Raw genomic sequence first — 22,717 nt, 5'->3', positions numbered from 1 at the left:
TTATGTGGTGCTAAGGATCAAACCCACCCAGTGCTCTCATGTACTAGGCAAGAGCTCTACTGCTGAGCCACAACCCTAGTTCTTGAGTTCTTCATATATCCTTGGGATTAGTGGTCTATCTAAGGTGCAAGTGGTAAAGATTTTTTTTCCATTCTGTAGACTGTCTCATCACATTATTGACTATTTCCTTTGCTGAGAAGAAGCTTTTTAGTTTGATTCCATTCCATTTATTGATTCTTGATTTTCCTTCTTGAGCTTTAGGAGTCTTGTTAAGGAAATCAGGTCCTAAGCCAACACGATGAAGATCTGGGCCTACCTTTTTTTCTATTAGGTGTTTGGTTATTTTTTACTGCATTTCTTACCTCTGAGGATAATTTTGTATTTAATTCTCAGACTCACCACTTAGGTTAACATGCCTTCAACTTGAAGCCTTCCCCATTCCATTATCCTCACCATGTGCTCTTTCAGTAGGTCATTAAATGAAATATTCTTATTTAAAAGTAGCCTTTGACAATGCCTAAGGAACAGTCTTTTGTTTTGTCTTTTCAAGAGGACATTCACCTCCACAGCTGAAAATTTCTGTTGAACTAAAGAATTTGAATCATCCCATACTGGAAAATTTTGAGATTTGTAAAATGCTGTGGATCTGAAATCTCAGAGGATTCACTTATCAGTTTATGTCATTATAGGCAGTTAAGAGTTCAATTTAGAAAAATCCCTGATCTGTCCTTCCCATTTTTCTGGGTTACCCACTCAAAGGCTTGGTGGGGGGGGGGAGCATGGAGTGAGAATTAAAGAAAAAATGGGCAAGAGATCTCTAGTGGAGATGGGGTCTTTGTGTAGGCTATCGAAGTCCTCAGAAATAAAATGCAAGTCACATAGGTGCTGTTATATTTTGTAGTAGCCACATTTTAAAAAGTAAAAGGAAATAGGTGTAATTAATTTTAATATAATTTTTCTAACCAAACCATTCAAAGTACTATAATTCGAACATGTAGCTAATGTAAAGAAATATATGAGATATTTTTCATTCTTATTTTCATATTAAGTCAAGGAATCCAGTGTATATTTTAACTTACAGCCCAGTCGATTTGGGTCTGGCTAAATTTCAACTCAATAGCCAATCGTGAGCTGGACAGCACAAATAAGCCATTCCTTTCCGTTTCTTCGTGGAGCCTGCGACATCTCCATTCTTGCTTCTGGGGTTACCTACCTTCTGATCTTCAGAATTCAGCTCAAAACACCTATCCTGCTAGCTACATGGGGAACTAGAAGTAGGATCACAAGTTTGAGACCAGCCTAGGCAATTTAGTGAGACCTTGTCAACATCAACAACAAAAAGAAAAGCAAAACAACCCCTCCCCCACAAAACAACAAAACCTTTCCTAAAGAGGAATCCCATCTAATGAGGTCATTCTGTATACCATTCTGAATATCTGTTTTGTTGTTACCAGAATCAATCTCTTCTAGAATGACCTTATTTATTAGCTATTTATTATCTACCTTTTCCATCAGAATGCAGGTTTCACTAGGGCAAGGGATTTTAAAAATTCCTTTTTATTTCCCACGATTTTCCCGTGCCAAGCACTGTACCTGGCATACATAGGTTGTCCAGTACACATTTGAGTGACGAAGGAATCGGGTTTCTCTAAACAGAGCTGAAGAGGGCAGCTAGGCGACGTGTCACAGGTGGGGCGCCCACTTTGGGCTGGACCGTCCTCCCTCCCTTTCTTTCTCCCTCCCTCGCAGGCGTGGGTGTGGGGTAAGTGGGTGTGTGCTCGGTAGAGCGCGCCAGCGAGCCTGGAGCGTGGAGCCAGGAGGAGCAGTGAGCGCAGCGCAGAATCCGCAGCGCTGACCGGGCTGCTCAGAGGTGGGTGGGCCGCGCCGCCAGCCCGCCAGCGGGGTCCATTGGCCTCCCGTCCCGAAGGCGGCGAGGAGAGGAGAGGGTGTTCCGTAGCCGGAGCGGGAGAGCGCGGTGGAGCTGTCGCCGAGGACATTGTTCCCACAGCGAAGGGGGCACGGCGACCCTCGCAGCTCTAGGGTTTGGAGCCGGCACGGCCACGCGAGATCTGCGCCCTCCACTCGCTGGCTTGCTGCGCTCCCGTAGCTGCCCTACAGGTCCCCGGCGTTGGTGCCTATGATCGGCTTGCGACTGCGTCCGGAGAGACCCGGGGAGCTCCGGGACGCCCGGGTGAGTGGCCATAAGCGGTTTTCAGATCCTTCCCGGGCCCCGCCGCCAGCTTTTGCTTTCGTGGCGGCCGCGCGGCTGGGTTTGCCTGAGTAGTACCCGGGGCAACAGGGAAGGCCAAGGGGGGGCAAACTTGGTTACGGGGAGGAGGATCTCAGTCGTTCGGCGTCCCCAGTCTTGAGCACCGCTTCGGAACAGGTGGCGCGGGTCGGGCGCTTTGTGTTGGGGATCGGGGGCCCGGAGCTGGCGGCCGCGCCTCCCTGGCCGCTCCCTTCCCTCCCTTGCTCCCCCGGGCGGCGGCACGCCGAGTCGACCGGGTAACGGAGAGAGAGTCGTCAGGAATGTATCTCTGGGGAAAGGGAAAAGGTGGCAGAGGCTTGGGGGAGGAGGGCGGGAGCCGAGAGGTGGCGCGGGGGTGTCACTGCCGAGAAGGCTAGAAAGGGATGCCTCTAGCGAGGCGCGTTCCTCCCGGGCGAGGGCTTCATTCTTCCGCTGCGCCCCTGGAGGTGGGGAGCTGGGTGGGCGAGTATGCTTAGAAAGGGGAGGAGGGGGAGGACAGTCACTTCCGGAGCTTGTTCGGATCTGGGCGCACAGACGGGACGCGGACCTTGGGATACAGTGATGTCCGGACCCCACGCGCGCGGGTTCTTCGTAGTTGGGGTCGTCCCGAGCTCGCCTTTAACAAAGGGTGCGTCTCTCCACGCGGGCTGGGAGGGGCAGCGCCAGATACCTGGTCTCTAGTGTGCAGGTCTTAGTACTGGGGAGATCTGCTTCCTTTTAAGATTGTCATTTTATTATCATTGGCTTTCTTTCATTTCTTCGTATTTTAAAGGACTGGAGACTGATGCATGAGGGGCCAACATCCGTACAGGAGCGGTGGTGATGGTTTGGGGAGCGGAGCTGAAGTGCGCTGGGCTTTGGTGAGGTGTGACAGTTTATCATGACCGTGTTCAGGCAGGAAAACGTGGATGATTACTACGACACCGGCGAGGAACTTGGCAGGTACAAGGGGTGTGGATGCGAGGCTACAGGGTTGTGGAATGCAACAATAATACTGGAGGCGGTGGGCATTAAACAAACGCAGTTTCAATCACGCATCTCCTTTGCCCTTTCAGGAGCAAATTATAGAGAAGAGAGTTACTAATGCAGTGAAGGCCAGGGACCAGAAATAAACTGTTTGATACAAGGGATGGAGAAGAGCAGCCTTTTAGTTCTCGGTTATTATATATATAGGGTATTGATAAGAATCCCTGCACAAGAACAGATTTAATTGTCCGCCACTAAGTCTTGTCAGCCTTTGCCCTTCTGAGACAATGAGGCAAACGCTAAGATTCTAATTGCCACTGGAGTTAGTTCTAATGTGTGATTTAAACAGAGTACAAATTAATTAATAGCCTTTTAAAAATTTTAATACTTTCCCTCTTTCTGAATTTTCAGTGTAACATGAGCAAGCTTTGGTAGGTGGTAAATGGAAACTTGCCAGATGTTGATGTTGGGCTTGGATTTTGAAACTTCTTCCAACCAGTAATTTAATTATCCAGTTGGTGTTGGTGGTTGCTTTGGTTTCATTTACAATGTTGAATTTTTAACAAATCAATGAGTCTAATATGGCTATCTGGATTCAGAGCATACTTTCATTACTACTCTACTGTAGGAGCTGTGATTCTCAGTAAAATGTTTCAGTTTCCAGGCAGACACAGTATTGTTTCTTGGAGAGCATCTAAAGACTGCTGGGTATTTCCTTTGGATATTCCACAGAATATTGGGTTCTGCTTTATGTTAGCACTTTTCATACCTCAAAATTCAGTTTATGGAGTCTGTGGTGTATTTGTGTTGAAAGTGAAGAAACAAAAGGATCTTTAAATTAAGAAAAAAGTGTATGTGTATTGAAATTTGTGTTTTCCCAACACACCTGATGTCTCCATACATAGCTTCCTTTTTCTTCATGAGAAGGAAATTATAAAAAATACCCCCATACTAGATTACCTATTGAGAATTAGGAAAGCTGGGATTAATGAAAAATTTTGAAACTTCAGATGATAGTGAAGAATGAAAAGTAATTTTTTAAAAGTTCCTGTAAGGAAATACTTCTGTGTATGTTTAGTGTTGACTCAAAACATTGGTGGGAGGCTGTGCTTAGGAGGTTACTATTTTTGAGATTTAATGAGTCAATAAGAAGGAAAGCTCTTGGAAAAATCACATTTTCATGGATATATTTAAAGTTGAGCCTTAAGAGAGTGAAGTTTAAATACTTGGTTGAACTGGAATTAAACAACTATTCCTGTGTTTTCAACAAGATAAGTGATATATGGAGTTTTCCTTTGGGACTAGAAAATAAAAAAGATGAAAAAATATATTTCAATTCCATTTGTGTAGGGTGGTCTGGTTATATGAATTCATTTGTAAAGAGAAATGATTTAAATTAGGTGAAATGATTGTTTAATGGATTAAGTATACTGCCCTTGTTTTCATGATGATCTTTTGGTAGAATTATATGTTAAAAGAAAGGGGAAAAAAAAACCAACAAAAAAATGAAGCCTCCCTGTGGCTGGTGAAGGGAGTTTGTGATCTTTATTTCATGGGTGCAATGACAAGGGAGATGATTTGCTCATTTGTCACTAGCATTTTGCTTTGATTTTGACTCTGTCTACATTTCTGTATGTAACTTTCTCTCTACTGTGCAAGACTAATTGTTTATTAAATAATTTATGTGACCTAGGAATTTGAAAGAAGTGTACTGAAAAACTGGGAATTTGGAATATATTTTTTTCATTTTCTTTTATTTTTTTATTAGTGAACTATAGCTGTGTGCAGTGGTACATAACTGTAATCCCAGCTGCTTAGGAGGCTAAGGTGGGATGATCACAAGTTCAAGGCCAACTGTGCAACTTATCAAGACCGTATTTCAAAATAAAATAAAAGGACTAGGGATGTAGCTCAGTGGTAGAGCCTTTGCCTAGCATGGACAAAGTCCTGGGTTTTGAACCCCAGCACTGAAAACAAATAAACAAACAAAACCATACATAAGACACACATACACACACACACTACCCAATTATCTTGTGTAGCTGCTATTGTTCTTACTAAAATATGGGGGGAAAAGTAACTTTTTCTGAAGGGCCTTTCAAATCCTTTGATTTTTTTTTTTTTTTTTTATATTTGCCTAGTATGTAGCTACTTCCCCCAAACAAGTCTTAATGTAATATGGACAGGTAGGAAAGGTGCTACTTATATGATGGATGTGTCACTGAGAGAAGATTGGGTGTGGAGGCAACAGTTTAGTGGCAGAAAATAGAAATGAGCAGGTATTTGGCACAAATGCAAGGCTATTCTAAGTATTGAGCTGTGCGATCCTAAGCAGTCAATTTTAAGCGAACCAATACCTAGACTTTACCTACATATCTTTAGCAATAATCTAAATTGTTGTCACTTTATAAGTGTACTGAGACAAAGTCAATAGAAAGAGGAGGGAAGATGGGTTTTTAAAATAGAATACAATATTATGATTATGATTTTACTTTTAGTAAAACTGAATGCATGCATGTATGAATGTGTGTGTCTGTGTATACTGCCCAAGACTTTTTAAAAAGCTTTCTGCCAAATCATAATGTCCATAACATATTATGATTGTTGCAGGAGTGATGGCTCATGCGAACAGATAAAATGGTTCAAAACCTAGCTCTGAAGATTTCTACCTTTATAATCTTGAACAGGTCACATATCCAGTCTGACCCTCAGAATCTTCAGCTATGAAGTGGGAGGCCTGGTGTTTATTTGTGGCTGTTGTGAAAATAAAGTAATCTGACATATGTAAAAGCATTTATTTATTTTTGGTACTGGGAATTGAATCCAGGGGTGCTCTACCACTAAGCTACATCCCCTAAGACTCCCACCTTTTATTTGGAGACAAGGTCTCACTAAATTGCTGAGACTGGCCTCAAACTAGCAATTCTCCTGCCTTAGCCTCTTGAGTTGCTGAGATTACAGACATGTGCCAACACACCCGGCTGTATATTATCCATAGGACTAGGGAGGACATGTGGGTGTTCTAGGCAGGCTAATAACTTGGCTTTCTATTCTGTCTCCTTTAAGTGTCTGCTTACCAGTTTCTGGAGGGGATGCTGTGGGAAAAGGTCCTGGGGGAGACCCTCTGCTGACAGCTCTTAGTTTCTCCACTGTGATTCTGAATAATGCAGCTCTGGTGTTTGGCTGGCATATGCTCTAAGCAGAAGCAAGTAGCAGTAGATGGGACCTGTCTTTTTTGAAGACTAAGTAATCTTTGATTTTTGACTCCAGGAGGTCCTTAGGGACTCACCCTCTATCCCAGAAGTCTGAGCAAAGAACTACTTCCATCATGTGCTGAAGTCTCTGAGAGGAGTTCTTATACATGTAATTTTCTCCATTTATTGTTACACTGGGTTTTTTAGTACCCTAAGATGCCATGGCACCTCTTATAAGTTGGCGCCATGGGGAGCTCAAGGCTGACTTGCCCTACTTTTAGGCTGTGTTTACAACTTCGGTCCTTCACCCTCACCAGTGAGGCTCCTGGACATCTCCTTGTATACTGCTTTCCTGAGTATACTGCTTTCCTTGTATACTGCCTTTCTTTTGTATCCTACTCTGGTCTGAAGAACCAATTCCCTTAATATGTCTTTCCACGGTGATTTTTCCCTTTCAGGAGTCAAGTGACTTGTCTGAGACACTGCATAGTCCATTATCATGGACTGTCCAGTGGCATGTACCATCCCTGGTTTGTGTTATTAGTCTTGTATTGCTCCTTGTAGCTAGCTTGCATGTTCCTTCAAGGGTCTCTGTGGTTCAGTGTTGTTGAGGTCCATTGTTCCCAGGTATGCAGAGTGCTGAAGAATGTCAGGCAAATGTGTGATGAATGCCTGAATGAGCTAATGTTGATCTGCTAGTGTGATGTTAAGACCAGAAAAGGGATTTATGATGCAAATGATGAGCCAAGTGTATTGGTGCCCACCTATAATCCCAGCTACTTGGGAATCTGAGCAAGGAGGACCCCCCAATAAAGCCAACATGGTCAATTTAACAAGACCTTGGCTTGAAATAAAATAAATAAATAAAAAGCTTATAATAGAGCTACACTCCCTATTTCTCTAATGCTAACGGGGGAAAAAGGCAAAAGCAAATGATGGGGCAGATGCTGATGCTGTCAAGAGAGACAGTGTGCAGTGTGGGATAACCTCTGTACACTTATTTGAGAACGATGGAGGTATGTTTGTAGGGTATTGTGAAAATTAAAAGACAATGGTTCCAAACATCTGCCACATAGTCCCTACCTAACATATTACATCATTTAGTAACTTGGTTTTTCTCACCACAGCATTTATTACCCTGCATAGTATTTGTTTATTTGATTATCTGCTTTTCCCATGATGCTGTGGTTTTGGACTTGCTCATCATTTTAAAAATTTCTCATGCCTAATTAGACGCATGGTACTTAGTAGGTGCTCAGTAAATACATGCTCATTGACTAAATGGATAAACATATGAAAAGCACCTTGGAAGAAATATATATCAGGACTTCAATAAGTGGTGATGATGAAGATGAACACTTAGGATATAAAAGCTGCAGCTTATGAAAATAAAAACTGCTTTTGCTTTTACATTCTCTGACTGAATAGTAATGAGCACAGCAGCCAAAATTTCCAGGCACAAGATCCATTTTAAACAAAACAAATGGAGTACAGCATTAAATATTTTACATTGATTTGGATGATTGTTGGAAGATAATAATTCAAATTTATAACATTTTCCCGTTGGCATAAAATCCATAGGCATTTTAATTGAAGTAAGAAATTGTCCCAAGCTCTGATAGTCTGTGTTTATATTTCACTTGGTTTTCTGCTGATGGCAGGAGTTAGTCCCAAGAATAACAGCAACCCTGTGTGGGTGGAAGAAGAGGTGTTCTGCTGGGTTTTCTCATTGAAAGTGGGAAGCATAGGCCACTGTTAGAGGACTGACTACTGAATATCCTGAAGGACTGTGCTGAGTGTGGTTGTTTTTCTCTTTGCATTTCTGACTCAGAATGCTCTCAGGCATTTTCTTCTGGTAGGAAAGGCAGCAAAGTTTTAAGAGAGAGATTGTTTGAATACACTCATGCACTGCATAATGATTATTTATAATGTTACCAAAAAGTTCCTATTACCTAGTGATATCATAGCCATTGTAATGTTGCAGCATAACACATTACTGTTCCTGGTATTGCTGGTGTAAGCAGACCTACTGCTCTGCCAGTCTTTTTGAAGCAAAGCACATAAAATTATGTAATATTTGATAATAAACTACTATTACAGGCTTGTGTATTTACTATATACTACATTTTTTTTTCTTTTTCTCTTTTTGTGGTATTAGGGATTGAACCCAGGAGCACTTTACCACTGAGATACATTCCCAGTTCTCTTTTTTTCCAATAATTTTATATTAGAGCATCATGATTATACATAGTAATTGGGTTCATTTTGATAACATCATACATGTAAAGAATTTAATTTCCATCCCCATTCTTACCCCTTTTTCCTTCCCTCCTTCCTCCCCTAATTCTTCTTCATCTACTCTATTAAACTTCCTTTTTTTCTACATATGTATGAAAGTTAAATTCACTTTAGTATTTTTATATGTGAATATATCATGACTTTGTTAAATTCATTCCATTTATCTTCTCCTTTCCCTTCTGTCCTCCCTGTCATTCTCCTACCCAGCTCTTTTCTAAAAAAGTATTATTATTTAAATTTTAAGACAGTGAGGCCCTAAGCAACTTAGTGAGATCCTATCTCAAAAAAAAAAAAAAATTAAAAAGGGCTAGGGGATGTGGCTCAGTGGTTAAGTACCCCTGGGTTCAATCCCTGGTACTAAGAAAAAAAAGAAAGAAAGTAAGAAAAAAGGTTAAAACACAGGATCTCACTAAGTTGCCCAAGCTGGCTTTGAACTTGTGGCCAGCCCTCCTTCTTCAGTTTCCGAAATCACTGGGATTACTGTTGTACCATCCTGCCCAGCCATATATATATATATATATTTTGTTTTTGTTTTTGGTACCAAGGATTGAACCCAGGGGCCCTCGACTACTGAGGCACATCCCCATCCCTATTTATTTGATTATTTGCTGAGTTGCTTAGGGCCCCACTATATTGCTGAGGCTGGCTTTGAACTTGCAGTCCTTTGCCTTAGCCTCCCAAGCTGCTAGGATCATAGGCATGTGCTACATTGTCTGGCTTATATAGTACTTTTAACCATTATTTTACAGTATACTTATTTAAAAAGTTTGCTGTAAAACAGGTTTGTGTAATTTTGCTCTATGATGTTAGCACAACGATGAAATTGCCTAACCACATGGTTTTTAGTGTGTATCTTATTGTTAAAGTGATACATGACTGTACATATGATCGAAGTGGTGGTTAGTGATTTTAAAAATCTGTGCGTTGTAGGAGGGGAAGGGTGGGCATGATAAAGTTAGTAAGCGGCAGTTTGGTTGAATGCTTATTTGCTATCGCGTTTGTGTACTACCTTGGCAAGCATCATTTAAGTTCAGCGGGGCCCAGAGCAGAGGGGTTTGAGGTGCTTACTGATGGGGATGGGAAACCAAACAACACTGTTCCTCAGTTTAGGCTTGTGTCTTACGCAACTATTTTAGGAACCTAAAGGCTCCCTAACATTGGCATGTCCCATCAGAGCCATGAGAACACCATAAACTTACTGACAAATGGGTGCTCAGATTAATTCTAATAGTTATATACAAATGTTCTATCAGAAGAGGTGACATTATCTCTTCTCCTTTAGTTTGTCCTCTTGTCTACTAGCAAAATTGTAACTACTTGAAGGCACAGACTAGTTCCCTGAGGTGGGGTGGAGGAGGAGGAGGGTGAGTGGGTGGAGAGGCACAATCACTGGCTGCTGGATAGTGCTGAGATGGTGGTGGTGGTGGTGGGGGGGTGTCACGGTGACAAGGTCAATATTTTATTGCCTGACTCACCAGGAAAACCTGTTGGGAACTTTCATCCTTAATTCACATCAACTGCTATGTACAGACAACCAAAAAAGCATTTTGTATTGATGAAGTAAAACAGGATTGAAGTAGAAGTTTACTTCTGGCAAGGCATGGTGGTGCATGCCTATAATCAGACTTGGGAGGATTCCAAGTTTGAGGCCAGCCTGGATAACTTAGTGAGACCCTGTCTCAAAATTTCAAAAAGGGCTAGTGATGAAGCTCTCTTAGATATAACTCTTTTATTATCTACACTGTGGCAGAGCACTCCTGGGTTCAATCTCTAGAACAACAACAACAACAACAAAAAAAAAAAAAAAAACAAAAAAAGAAAGAAAAAAATTCTAATGGTGAGACATGAATACACCTGGTGATAGAAGGGACATGGCTTTCTTTGGTCCAAGGTAACCCAGAGGCTTCAGGGACAACAACCTGGAGGAAGCTAAGGTGGTCAGCACATCATCCTTTATTTATCTAGTTGGTATTTAGACAGGTCAGGTGGCTTTCTCAAGGCAGCTGGTTAGTAAGCACAAGAGAGACCTAGACTCATGGCCAAGTCTGTTTTATTATCTGCACCATTAGGATTTGAAATCCAAAAGGAGTTGATATTTAAGGACCATTTTTGGGGCATCTGTTAAATGCCAATCCACTTTAGTATGTGCATTGGAAAGGGTAGTTAATAGGAGATAGCAAACACTTCATGGTAGGTTTTCACTGGAAGCTGGCCAAAGCCAATGGGGTTTACCCTTATTGCTCAAGTCACAAGCCATGATGACACACTGGAACCTCCTTTCCTTTTCCAAATAGCTTGTGCCTTGCAGTTATAAGTGGTGTTAGCATGTGGTATAGTTAAAGTCAAGTCCCGAAGTTAATAGTTTAGCTTTCTTGAGATTCTTAAAGCACTTTCATTATTATTTAACTTGAATAGTGTAATGTGTAAGAATCTGGTCTCTGCCCCTGGGGCCTACCCACTGAATAACCAGTTTCTCATTTCACTGAGTAGCACTAGTCTAACTTACAACTGGTGTGTGATTGGGACTTTATGTGGAAGGTATTATTCAGTTGTTCGGTTTTGTTTCTGGTAATTTATCAAAACAAAATGCAGCATTTCTTGACCTTAAAGGAGATTATATGGAATTGTATTTATAATAAATCCAATGTATCATTTTATTAATATTCTTAATGAATTTTTTCAAATTGCAGTTAGGAGAGAACTGAGGAAGAAAATTTGTATTTGGATTTCTACATATTCTAACCAAAATGGGTTTAAAATACATTTCTTTGGCCAGTATATCTTTCTTTTTTTTGAGGTTTTGAGGTGCTAGGGTTTGAACCTAGGGCTTTACTCCTGCAGGGCAAATGCTCTATCACTGAGCCACGTTGCCAGCCTCTTACATCTTTCCTAGGTAAAACAAAAAGTGCAGTTGTATCCTAGCTGTTGATTTAGTCTGCCAGATGGGTTTTACAAAGAAAAAGTCTAAAACCTAAACTAGTTTGTGTTTTGTTTCAATCTTAAACCAAAATAAAACAGTCATGTGATAGTAACAGATCTCTGGGGACATCTGACCAGTGTGGTCTATAGTGACGCAGCTAGTGTGGCCTATGGATCATACTGTAGTCATTTAAATATGAAGTGGCTTACCTCAGAGAAATGATCATGAGGCTTGATCATTACCTGTTGATGTTTCCATTGTAAGCTTGGAAAGTTTTGCTTTAAACCTAATGTAAATACAGAGATGTCAGGAATGGGAGGATGGGAGAACGTTCTTGATTTTTTTCCCTTAACAAACACATTCAATTTTGGATGAAGAACATAATGTTTGAGCAAATGAATGCTGATGAATATCATGAAGCAAATGAATATTCATGATGCTTCTATTTATAAACTTGATAGTTTTTGACTGGAGAACTTGGCTTTAAGTATGGATTATCTTTTGGTTCACATTTTTTAGCAAAAGTGCCTGATTATTGTTATTTAGTTATAAATTATGAATAGTAATTATTTTTGAATATTTTAAAGAGAGTTGATAATACGGGTTGAGGATCCTTAATCATGAAATCCAAAATTTGAAACTTTTTGAGCACTTACATAATGTCATAGGTGAAAAGTTCCACAGGATGAACCTTTGTTTCATGCCCAAAATTACTAAAAACATTGCATAAAATTTCCTTCAGAGTATGTGTACAAGAAGCAAATGAATTTCAGTGTTTGAACTTGGGTCATGTCTCCATGATAGCTCATTATATATGTGCAAAGATTCCAAAACCTGAAAAAATTTGAAATGCAAAATACTCCTAGTTCCTGTCACTTTGGAAAGAGATATTCAACCTCTGTTAAGTTTTCACTTACAAGAATGAACTAATTTTCATTTTTGAACAGTTCTGTCAATAGTTCATTTATCTGCTTTTGAAATCATGTGGCCTTTTTCTTTTTAAGATAAAAAGTCAGATTTTTTTTTTTTTTAATGGTACTAGGGATTGAATCCAGTTGCATTGTTCCACTGAGCCACATCCCTTCTCTCCTTTTTTTTTTTTTTTTTTTTTTTTTTTTTAAATTTTGAGACAGGGTCCCCCTAAGTTGCTGATCCTGGCCTTGAATTTGTGATCCTACCTCAGCCTCCCAAGTTCCTGGGGTTTTAGGTGTGTGCCACTCTGCCTTGCTAAAAAACTAAAAATTTTAAAAGAATTTACTATAAGATCTCATATGAGGATGAATAGGTGATCAGGGGAAATAGTGTCAGTAGCTATGTTGGGACAAACAGGGAGGAGAGGTCAATATTTAATGTTGACTCATTCTGATGTTTCTACCTTCCTTTGAGAAGTTCTTCTAAATCACTTTGCTTCCTCTGTGTTTTTTGTCATCTGTAATTTATGAGTAAGTAGCAGAAATGTGTGTCTGTGGGAAAGTGATGCAAGGTTGCATCCCTTTGAGTGTAATATTTAAGCGACTGAGTTACAAGCAGTTCACTATATAAAAACAAAGCCATAGGCATTGTATGTATGTGTATCTTGTAGATGACAGACTTAAAGGTGGCTGATGAAGTTGGAGATGATGAATGGCACAGAATACACAGAGATGCTGTCCTTAGGAATTTGGTAAACTAAGTAGTACTGAAAAATTATTTGCTACCTTAAAAATACAGGTTGAACATCCCTGATCAGAAACTCTAAAGTCAGAAATGTTCTAAATCTCAAAGATTTTGGGAGCACTTCAGATTTTTTGGATTAGGGGTGCTCGAACCCATAAGTCTATGCAAATATTCCAAAATCTGAAAAATTCCTAAATCTGTAACACTTCTGGTCCCAAGCTGTTTGGACAAGGGATACTCAAACCATAATATTTTATTGGTCTGTAAATAAGTATAATGTAAAACAGCCTACTGGGGTATTTCATTGTATACTTGGAATGGGATATACAAGTTGTCTTTCTAAATGTTGTCCTTGCTACTCAGAGTTTCTACAGTTGCACATGAGCTTCTGTGAGTCTTGCCAGAAACTTCCACTGTGGTTCTTAGGCTTCCCTCTGGCTTCAGTTTGTCATGGCATTGTTTCAGTCCCCTCTGCAGCACTCAGAGGGGCCCCTTTTCTTGTTGGTTCTGTTCCTCTGTTGTCTGTACATGTAGGGCACTAATGGGTCCCCCAAGGGCCTGGCTGACTTGAGTAACTTGCCTTGTATTTTTTCCTCCCTCACTAATGTCACTGTACATGGAATAAAAAAATATTTACAGTCCTCTCATTTAGAACTGATGAGAGTTTGCTCCAAGCTCTATCATGTATTCTATCTCACGAGTGCTTCGGTCCTCTGATTCAATTGTTTGGGAGAGGAAGTGAATTAGCACAAGTGGAATATTTTCCAGGATGAAATTTTATCATTTCCAGCTTTCCTCCCTACTCCTCTTTTGGCTCAAAGAGATAAGAATGCTAGGCAAATATAGCAGTGGATGGGGAAATTGAAAGCTGGTGGTTGTGTAGAAGCATAAAGTCCCTTGGTTTTATTCAGTGTGATTTGAGCACTGAATAAGCATGTCCTGTTGTAAGAATATTCCTAATTAATGAATCATTCTTTAATGGCCTCATTTGAAAAAGCAGCATTCTCTTTATGTAGATAATTTGTGTGTGTGTATGCGGGTATGTGTGTGATTCTAGGTATTGAACCCAGCAGTGCTTTACCACTCAGCTACCTCCCATCCCTTTTTATTTTTATTTTGAGACAGAGGCTGGCTTCACACAGGCTGGCTTCAAACTTGCAGTCCTATTGCCTCAGCCTCCTAAGTTGCTGGAATTATAGATGTGAGTCACTGGGCCTGGCTCAAATGCAGATAACTGAAAAACAAAAACCAAAAAAACTTATCTACATTAGAAGTTATAACCCGGAAAAAGGAAGCAAATAAAAAAATGAATGGCCTGATCACTTTTTACCCACATCCTTCTCCAGAGCATGTCTAGGGCTAATTTACCATATTAAGCTCTGGTTCTTATTTTCTGTATCCCTTAACCATTTGGATTAGATCACTGACTGTGTTAGTTAACTTTTGCATTGCTGGGACCAACATATCTGAAAAGTTTATTTGGGCCTCATGGTCTCAGAGCTCTCAATCTATAGATGGCTGACTATATTGCTCTGAGCCCAAAATGGGGGAAGGAAGGATTCAGCAGAGGAAAGCCACCCTACCTACCTACAGTTACCACCCAGTCAGTCCTTTCAAACTAGGATGAACTGATTATGTTTCATTTCTCATGATCTGATCATTTACCTCTGAATATTCCTGCATTAACAGGAGCTTTTGGGGGACACCTCATACCCAGACCTATAACATTGTTTGTATTTTTTTATAATTGGCTTATGCATGTGATTCTTGACTCTGCCTATGGATCATTTGTTTTCAGTAGGGAGAGAACATGACTTTTTGTTTCTCCTGTGTTGGTGGGATTATGCCGAGTGTATAGTAAGCCTTGTGCATTTTTAAAGGTACATATACAGAATTAGAATAGTCAGTACAGGACTTTGGACCTGTCTTAGCCCATTTTCTGCTGTTCTAACAGAATACTACAGACTCAGTTATTTATAAACAAAAATTCATTTGGCTCATATGGTTCTGGAGGTTGGGAAAACGCAGAGCATGGTGCTAGAATTTGCAGAGGGCTCTGTGCCTTGTTTTCCCATGGTGAAGAATGAAAGGGCGGAGCAAGCCAGCAAAAGAAAGCTAGAGAGCCAGTTCCACTGTTATGACGAGGGGTAACTAACCCACTCCCACAATCATGACATCTGTCTTTTGACCCCATGCCCACATACTGTTGCATTGGGGATCAAGTCTCAACACGAGTTTTGGAGGGGACATTCATACCAGAGTAGGACCAAGATCCATGACTCCACAACACACTATTACCTTGGAAAAGTCACTCAACTTCTGTGGTATTGAGCTTTCTTATCTGTGAAATGGGGATTACCATCATCCCTTCCTCCTTATCATCTCCCTGCCTCCTAAAGATGTATGGATGTATAAGAGTATGTACAGTGCTTGTCACAGTACTAGGCACACAGTAGTTGCTTAAGAGAAGGTGGCTGTTTAACAAGACAGAAAGAGCAAGAGGGAAAGAGAGACACAGAGAGAGAATGAGACTATGCAAACTGTTTTTTGGTCTGTGTACCTTTGTCTTACCTCTGCTCTCTTCCTTCCTCATTGACATACCTAGGTTCTAGCCTGGGCCCTTGGAGTGAATGGGGTGGGGCGCCCTTCAGCTATGTCCTTCTCCTTTTTTTCTCTATTTCTCTCTCCCTCTTTGGTTCAGTCTGTCTGGTGGGCTCATTCTGCCTAGTTTAATGTTGTTTACCTTATCCATTTTTTCTATGTGTACCTGCCCCATGCTGGCTGGCTTGGACCCAAGACTCAGTTTGTGTTGGGCTCCCTCAGTGAGTTCTCATGATAAAGTGCTAGTTGGTTCTTAGAGTTCCTAAGAAACACATTAACTAGAAATTTACCTATGCATTTAAAAGTCTGCAACTAGAAGTGAAGCTAAAATAATGGCCTTTTCCAAAGTCCATTGGGACAGCATGGGAAAGGGGAGGGAGACATTTCATTAGGAGTATCTGTTAAGATGAAAAGAGGTGTTTTCAAAGAGGCAAAGACAACTTAAAGCTGTACTACAGCCTGAAGCTGGTTGTTCTGTAAGAGGACTGCTTGGAAATGCTTTAAGGGATGATCATCCTTGCATGTCTGAGAACCTGAGACAGTGTGTCACCATGTCATTCATGTTTTACTATGCTGTGCTTAAGTTCTCAAACGATACATTTCTTTCTTTCTTTCCTCCTCCTCCTCCTCCTCCTCCTCCTCCTCCTTCTTCTTTTTCTTCTTCTTCTTCTTCTTCTTTTTTTTTTTGCTGCAGGGGGTGGGTGGGACAGGGATTGAACCCAGGAGTGCTTGACCACTTAGCCACATCCCAGGCCCTTTTTATTTAATTTTTTTTTTTAAATTTATTTATTTATTTTTTTGGTACCATGGATTGAACTCAGGGCCATTCAACTGGTGAGCCGCATCTGCAGGCCTACGTTTTGTATTTTATTTAGAGACAGGGTCTCACTGAGTTGCTTACTGCCTCACCATTGCTGAGGCTGGCTTTCAACTTGCGATCCTTCTGCCCCAGCCTTCTAAGCTGCTGGGATTACAGTTGTATGCTACTGTGCCTGGCTGGAACAATATATTTCATCTTTCAAGTTTATGTTTTAAATGAAAAACTAACTGCCTTAAGTGCCCAAATATGACAGTAGGAATTTGATCAGGAAAATGAGTAATTGATTTTTTGTTATGGATCTTTATGGAGAGAGGAGTCTCAAATGAGTATGGGCATCTGGGTTCCTGACCAAGATGAGCTTGCTACAGAATGTAAGACATACGGCAGATCCAGAGGCCCCATTCATTTCTGACACGTACTAATTTAAGATGTGAGAATGGGTGTTTTGCCAAGCCAGAATTGTCCGTGCCAAGAAAAGCCTATTAGGTTGGTGGCTGAAAGGCTGAATTGTTAGGATTTGCTTAATGGCGAGGCTCTGCCAGCTGCTGTGGGTAAATGCCCACTTACACGTCTGAGTGCCTGTCCTTGTTTGCCTGGAGTGGCGTCTAGTTTGTTCAAGGAACATGGTTGCTGAAGGGGAAGCCCCTTTAAGGATTCTTCCCAATTTCTGGCTTCTTGGGTGAATATCTTTGTTTTTTAAAGAAAACATTAAGTACAAACTTGAAAAGGAAAATGCCTGGAAATTGAATTTATGATTTCAGATAAAAAATAAAGGAGTTAAAATGCTAAATTAATAAAGGGTGATATAAATAGTTGTTAAACAAAACTGTCATCTGAACCATAATATGTGACTATTGTTTATCATTCATCTGAGGTTGACTGACCACTTGAATGATATTGTCCAGGGTAGGGCCCTTTATTTTAATAACCTTTCAAGTAAGGCAGACAGACTTTTACATAATGGAAAATAATAGAAAGCTTGTACAAGAAGTGAGATAAACAGGAGTAGGGGTTTAACTCAGTGGTAGAGTGTTTGTCTAGGTCCTGTGTCTGATCCCTAGCCTGGCAAACAAACAAACAAAAAACAACAACAAAAAAAAAAAAAAAAGAAAAGGGGGGAGGGATGGCAGGATAAACAAACCATGAAAAATTTTTTTGAGTTTGGGCAAGGAGAAGTCATTCTGACTGGGAAGATTCATTCATTTATTCGAATTCTTGTGGGGGACATAAAAATCTAAACATATAGGTTTAGGCATGGATATTTATGTGTCTATTCGTATATTCCCTGGAAGAAACTGGAAATCATACATTAAGGAAGGGGACGAGAAAGCTAAGATTTCCTAGGGATGCTTTCTAGACCAGCAGCTGGAAGTAAGTACTGTAAGTCACTTCTTACAGATGCGAAGACCAGGGCTAAGAAAGATGATGACTTTTGGGTAGTTTATTTATTTTTTATTTTTTAGTAATGGGGTTTGAAGTCAGGGGCACTTCGTCTCTAGCTGTATCCCCAACCCTTTGAATTTTTTATTTTGACATGAACTTGCTAAGTTGTGCAGGCCTGGCCAAGTTGCCGAGAATGGCTCTGAACTTGCATTTCTCCTGCTTCAGCCTTCCAGGTTGCTGGGATTATAGGGTCTTGTCTCTGCACCAGCTTGGATAGTGTGTTTAAAATGGTGGTGGTAACAGTTGGACTTCCAAATTGTTAAGCCATGTCTGGAAATGGAATGGTGAGTGTGCAGTTTATTTTGTGAACTGTTTTCTGTCACTGTCATGGGAGAGAGAAGTTTAAAGAAATATAAAGTATCTGGTACAGTTCTGACTCATTTGGAATGGTCAGTACATGTTTATTTCCTTGCTTTCTCTATACACGCATTCTTATTTTTGGCACTAACATGGTGTGGAAAATCCTCTTGTGTGGAGTCCTGCTGTACTGGAAGGTGTTTGTCTTTCTGTTTTCCCTTGAATTCCCTCTACAGATGGGACATGATGTTCTGTTCTGTGTGAGAAGAAAGCAAAAGTCATTATTCATTATCATGTGAAAAATGTATTTTGCTTAGCTATGAAGTGAGGTACCATGTGCAATTTTTCTTTTTTTGGTATTAGGGATTGAACATAGGGGTGCTTTACTACTGCCTTATTTTTATCTTGAGGCAGGTCTCACTAAGTTTCCTAGGCTGGTCTTAACTTGCTGTCCTTCTGCTTCAGCTTTCCATGTCTCTGGCATTATAGGCGTGCACCACTGTGCCTGGCTCCATGTGTGCACCTTTTTGCAAGTATTAACTGCATTTAATTTCTCAGACTACCTCTTCATGGAGACTTGGCAAATTTTTTCTATAAAAACTATCAATCTTTTAGCTATTTGGGCCATATGGTCTCTTGCAACAACTTAACTCTGCTCTTAGAGTTGGAAAGCAGCTTAGACAATCCATGACCAAACGGGTGTGGCTATATTCCAGTAAAAAAAGCAGTGGGCTGGGTTTATTCTGTAGATCATAATTTGCTAGCCCTGCTTTATTTTACCCATGACTAAAGCAAGTCTCAAAGAGGTGAAATAATTCAGTTTATCCAAATGAGGAACAGGCTAAGCTAAGATTCAGCCCTGAGCCTATCTGGCTCTGAAGCCCATTTTCTTTTTATCTCATCATGCAGCTCACAAACTTTGTGCTGTCTGTTGGATGAGATGGGCTTGTGTAGGTGACAGGAGGATGCCAAATTGGGGGCTATTGGTGCAAATAGTGGGGAGGCAGAGTTTGGCTCAGTAGGAGGAACTTGAAACTGTCTAGCAGTTTCAACTTGAAAATGTCTAACAGTAACCTGCCGTGAGCAGGTGTGGGTGAGGAAGTGAGTATTAGACACTAGAAGTGTTCGTGTTAAGTGTCCACCTGTCTGGAACTTTGAGAAAAGGTGATTGGTTTGGGGAAGAAGTTGCATTGATAACCTCTGAGGAACTCTTCCAGCCCTGGGGATCTGTGGTGAACAGCAAAGGAAGCCATTTAGGTGACAGCATCAGTCAGAGCCTCCTTTAACCCTTGCACAGTGGCCCCAACACCTGCCAGTAGAGTAACTACTGTTTTCTCCCCATCCTTAGAGTCCAAACCTGCGGATCTCTCCTGTTCATTCCTGATGTCTGCTTCACTTTGGGCCAGGACCACCAACTAGCCCTCTTCTATAGTGGTCAGCAACAGCCCCAGCCCCCTATCCCTGGCTCCAAGCACTCATCCCACACTCAACTGAATCCCCAAGGAGAACACAAAGGGTGGTGTAGGACAGCCGGGGGTTCATGTTCACCAAGTAGCCCATGTGAAGGTTGCTTGTGAGGGGTGCCCGTGAACTATGGCCTCTGGATGCTGAATGCCAATGTGAGGTTTATACTCTGGCTGATCTTGCTCAAGTTTTTGCCCTTGTCTTTGGTGTAGAAGTTGGGACAGTCTCCAACAACACTTTCTTTTTCTCTGTGTCTTCACTGATTTCCAGCTAGAGGTAGGTATGGCCAGACTTCCTTGTCTACTGCCAGCTCAGTAGCAAATAACGCTGTCTGCCTCTAGGGTCAGGTCTGATTGTGGGCTTTCTGCAAATGCCACTTTGTGGAGTCTGGGCCTCCCATCCGAGGGTCAGCCCTTAGCTCCAGGCCAGCCCTGGCAGACACCACAGTTTTTGCCTCACCTTGTTCTGCCCCTCCCTGTTAGATGCTGCCTTAGTTACTTTCTTGTGTGAATCCCCTTCTTATGAGTGACTTTCTTATGTTGGTCTACCCTGTGCTTTCCCATCAGTGACTCCTGCTCTGGTTTCCATGATTTTATATATATATGTGTGTGTGTGTGTGTGTGTGTGTGTGTGTGTGTGTATAAGACAGGGTCTCACTAAGTTCCTGAGGTGGGCTGTGAACTTGTGATCCTCTTGCTTTCACCTCAGCCTCCCTAGTAGTTGGGATGATAGGCATGTGCCACTGCGTCCAACTCATGACTTTATTTTTAACCTGCATAATAGTTGTGTATATGAATATGTATTTGTGTGTTTCAGGCTAATTTCCAGCATTTAGTCAAAGCTAGATAACTCCTTGTTTTTTATTCTCAGAAGCCCTCCAGTTTCTGCCTCGCCCACGGGCCAGGTAGTATAGCATGCTGCGTGGCCAAACTCCATCTCTACCTTCAAGTTTTTTTTTTCTCATTTATCCCTTCCTTCTATTGGTGCTTTTAAAGGTACCTGATCAACTCTGGGGACTCCTGGCAGGAGATTTGAAGAATGCTTTCTGCCTTGTCCACTGAGTTCTGGGGATGTGGTGTTTTCAGAGGTGTAAGCAAGGCTCAGGCGGAGCACTTTTATGAAAATGAATTGAGGAAGCCTGAGGGGGAGGTCAGAGGACAAAAGGACCAGAGGACAAAAGGACCGCCTGATTTGGAGGGCATTGTGAAAAGGAAGGGGTGCTTGCAGGAAACTGGATTCCCTTCTGATGGTCCAGAATGAGGTTACAAAATGTCAGGTATACACTGGCACTACCTGGCAATAGAGTAGAGCCAATACCACACCTAGGGCTGAGCTGAAGCCACGGACGAGGGCCACCAGCACAAGCCATTTTAGGGAAGAAATGCTACTACCTTTACCTCATCTAGCTCCCACCTTCCCACTTGTGCCTCCCATTAGCTAAATGTACAGGAAACCCCTGCAGGGAATCAGGATGGTACAGTGTGCAAGGAAGAAGGAAGAGCAAAGTAGGGGGCGGGGAAGGGTGGACCCATGGGCCAGATGGAGAATAAACAGGAAAGGGTGTCCACTAATGACAGCAAAGGAACAATAATGGGTTCACTGTGTTACTGCTTCCTTCTGATATTGTGAGTTCAAAGCTGGCCTCAGCAATTTAGCAAGATCCTAAGCAACTCAGTGAAACCCTGCCTCTAAATAAAATAACAAAATGGGCTGGGGATGTGGCTCAGTGGTTAAGTGCTCCTGAGTTCAATCCCCGGTACAAAAAGAAAAAAAAAAAAAAGGAAAAAAGAGTTTGTGTATGTTCAATACAGATGCAACTATTGTAGGCCTAATTACAATATATGCACCCTCTGAGGAGTTTGGTTAAATCTGCAGAGGGCTGATTGTAGTAGCTGAAAAGTTCCTGAAGGTTCATAGTATTGAAACAGACTGAACTTGGGGCCCTTCTAAAATTGAGAGCAACTTCTTTACACTGTGAGTATAAAGGCTGAGTGGCTGCAATCCCATAATGCGTTGATGACTAAGGAACCTGAGTGGATTGCTTCCTGCCTGGGCCTATCTACTACAGGCTAACTAAATCTGTATATTTCCTGTCCTTTGTTCCATTTTAATGCTTTTATCATGATATACACACACACACACACACACACACACACATATATGTAAAATGTATACATGTGTTACACACACATATATATTCATTTATTTTTGTGGTACTAGGGACTGAAATCAGGGATGCTGTACCACTGATTTTGAGACAGGGTCTAGCTAAGTTGCGACAGCAGGCCTCTGCTAAGTTGCTAAGGCTAGCCATGAGCTTGCAGTCCTCTTCCTCAGTCTCCTGGGTTGCTAGGATTACAGGCATGCTCCACCATGCCTCTGATTTAGAACTTTAATATATATATTAAAGTTCTAAATCAGAGGAGAGAAGAGCCTAGTAGGAATAAAATGTGGTTGACTTTATTTCTATTGCAAAAGGGAAATGGGTGCCAGGGGTAATGGTTACCCAGGTCCTTCCTGATCTGCCCCTTGTTACAGAGAGTGTGGTTCTGATAAAAAACTGCAAGCATCTGTGGCTGATCTTGGGAGCCTCACTTTTCTATAGCACACTTGTTTTCCCTGGAGTATTTGCAGTTTCAAAGTGAAAACCTGAGGGACCCCATGTTCAACTTTTGCAGTCTCACTGTGGGGTCAGCTGGCCAGTAAGTCTTGTCAATTCTTGCTCTCTTTTAATGATGCTTAAAAATTGGGACTTCAAAAAGAAAGAAGGAAGTCTTAATATAGAACTGACTTCTTCCATGGCACATTTT

General features: G+C 41.4%; 1 protein-coding gene across 1 annotated transcript in view; it reads left to right on the top strand.

The window, feature by feature from the left end:
- Nucleotides 1-2,112: 2,112 nt before the first annotated feature.
- Dapk1 (death associated protein kinase 1) overlaps nt 2,113-22,717 on the top strand; it is a 179,691-nt gene continuing 159,086 nt past the window's right edge. Inside the window, exons 1-2 of the mRNA XM_026404465.2 lie at nt 2,113-2,191; nt 3,021-3,190. Of these exons, the coding sequence (XP_026260250.1) occupies nt 3,129-3,190 (62 nt within the window). The 5' untranslated portion in view covers nt 2,113-2,191; nt 3,021-3,128. The remainder of the gene's footprint in view (nt 2,192-3,020; nt 3,191-22,717) is intronic.

The sequence above is a fragment of the Urocitellus parryii genome, chromosome 4, assembly GCF_045843805.1.
Source record: "Urocitellus parryii isolate mUroPar1 chromosome 4, mUroPar1.hap1, whole genome shotgun sequence".
Lineage (NCBI taxonomy): Eukaryota > Metazoa > Chordata > Mammalia > Rodentia > Sciuridae > Urocitellus > Urocitellus parryii.
This window is presented reverse-complemented; position numbering and strand designations above follow the sequence as displayed.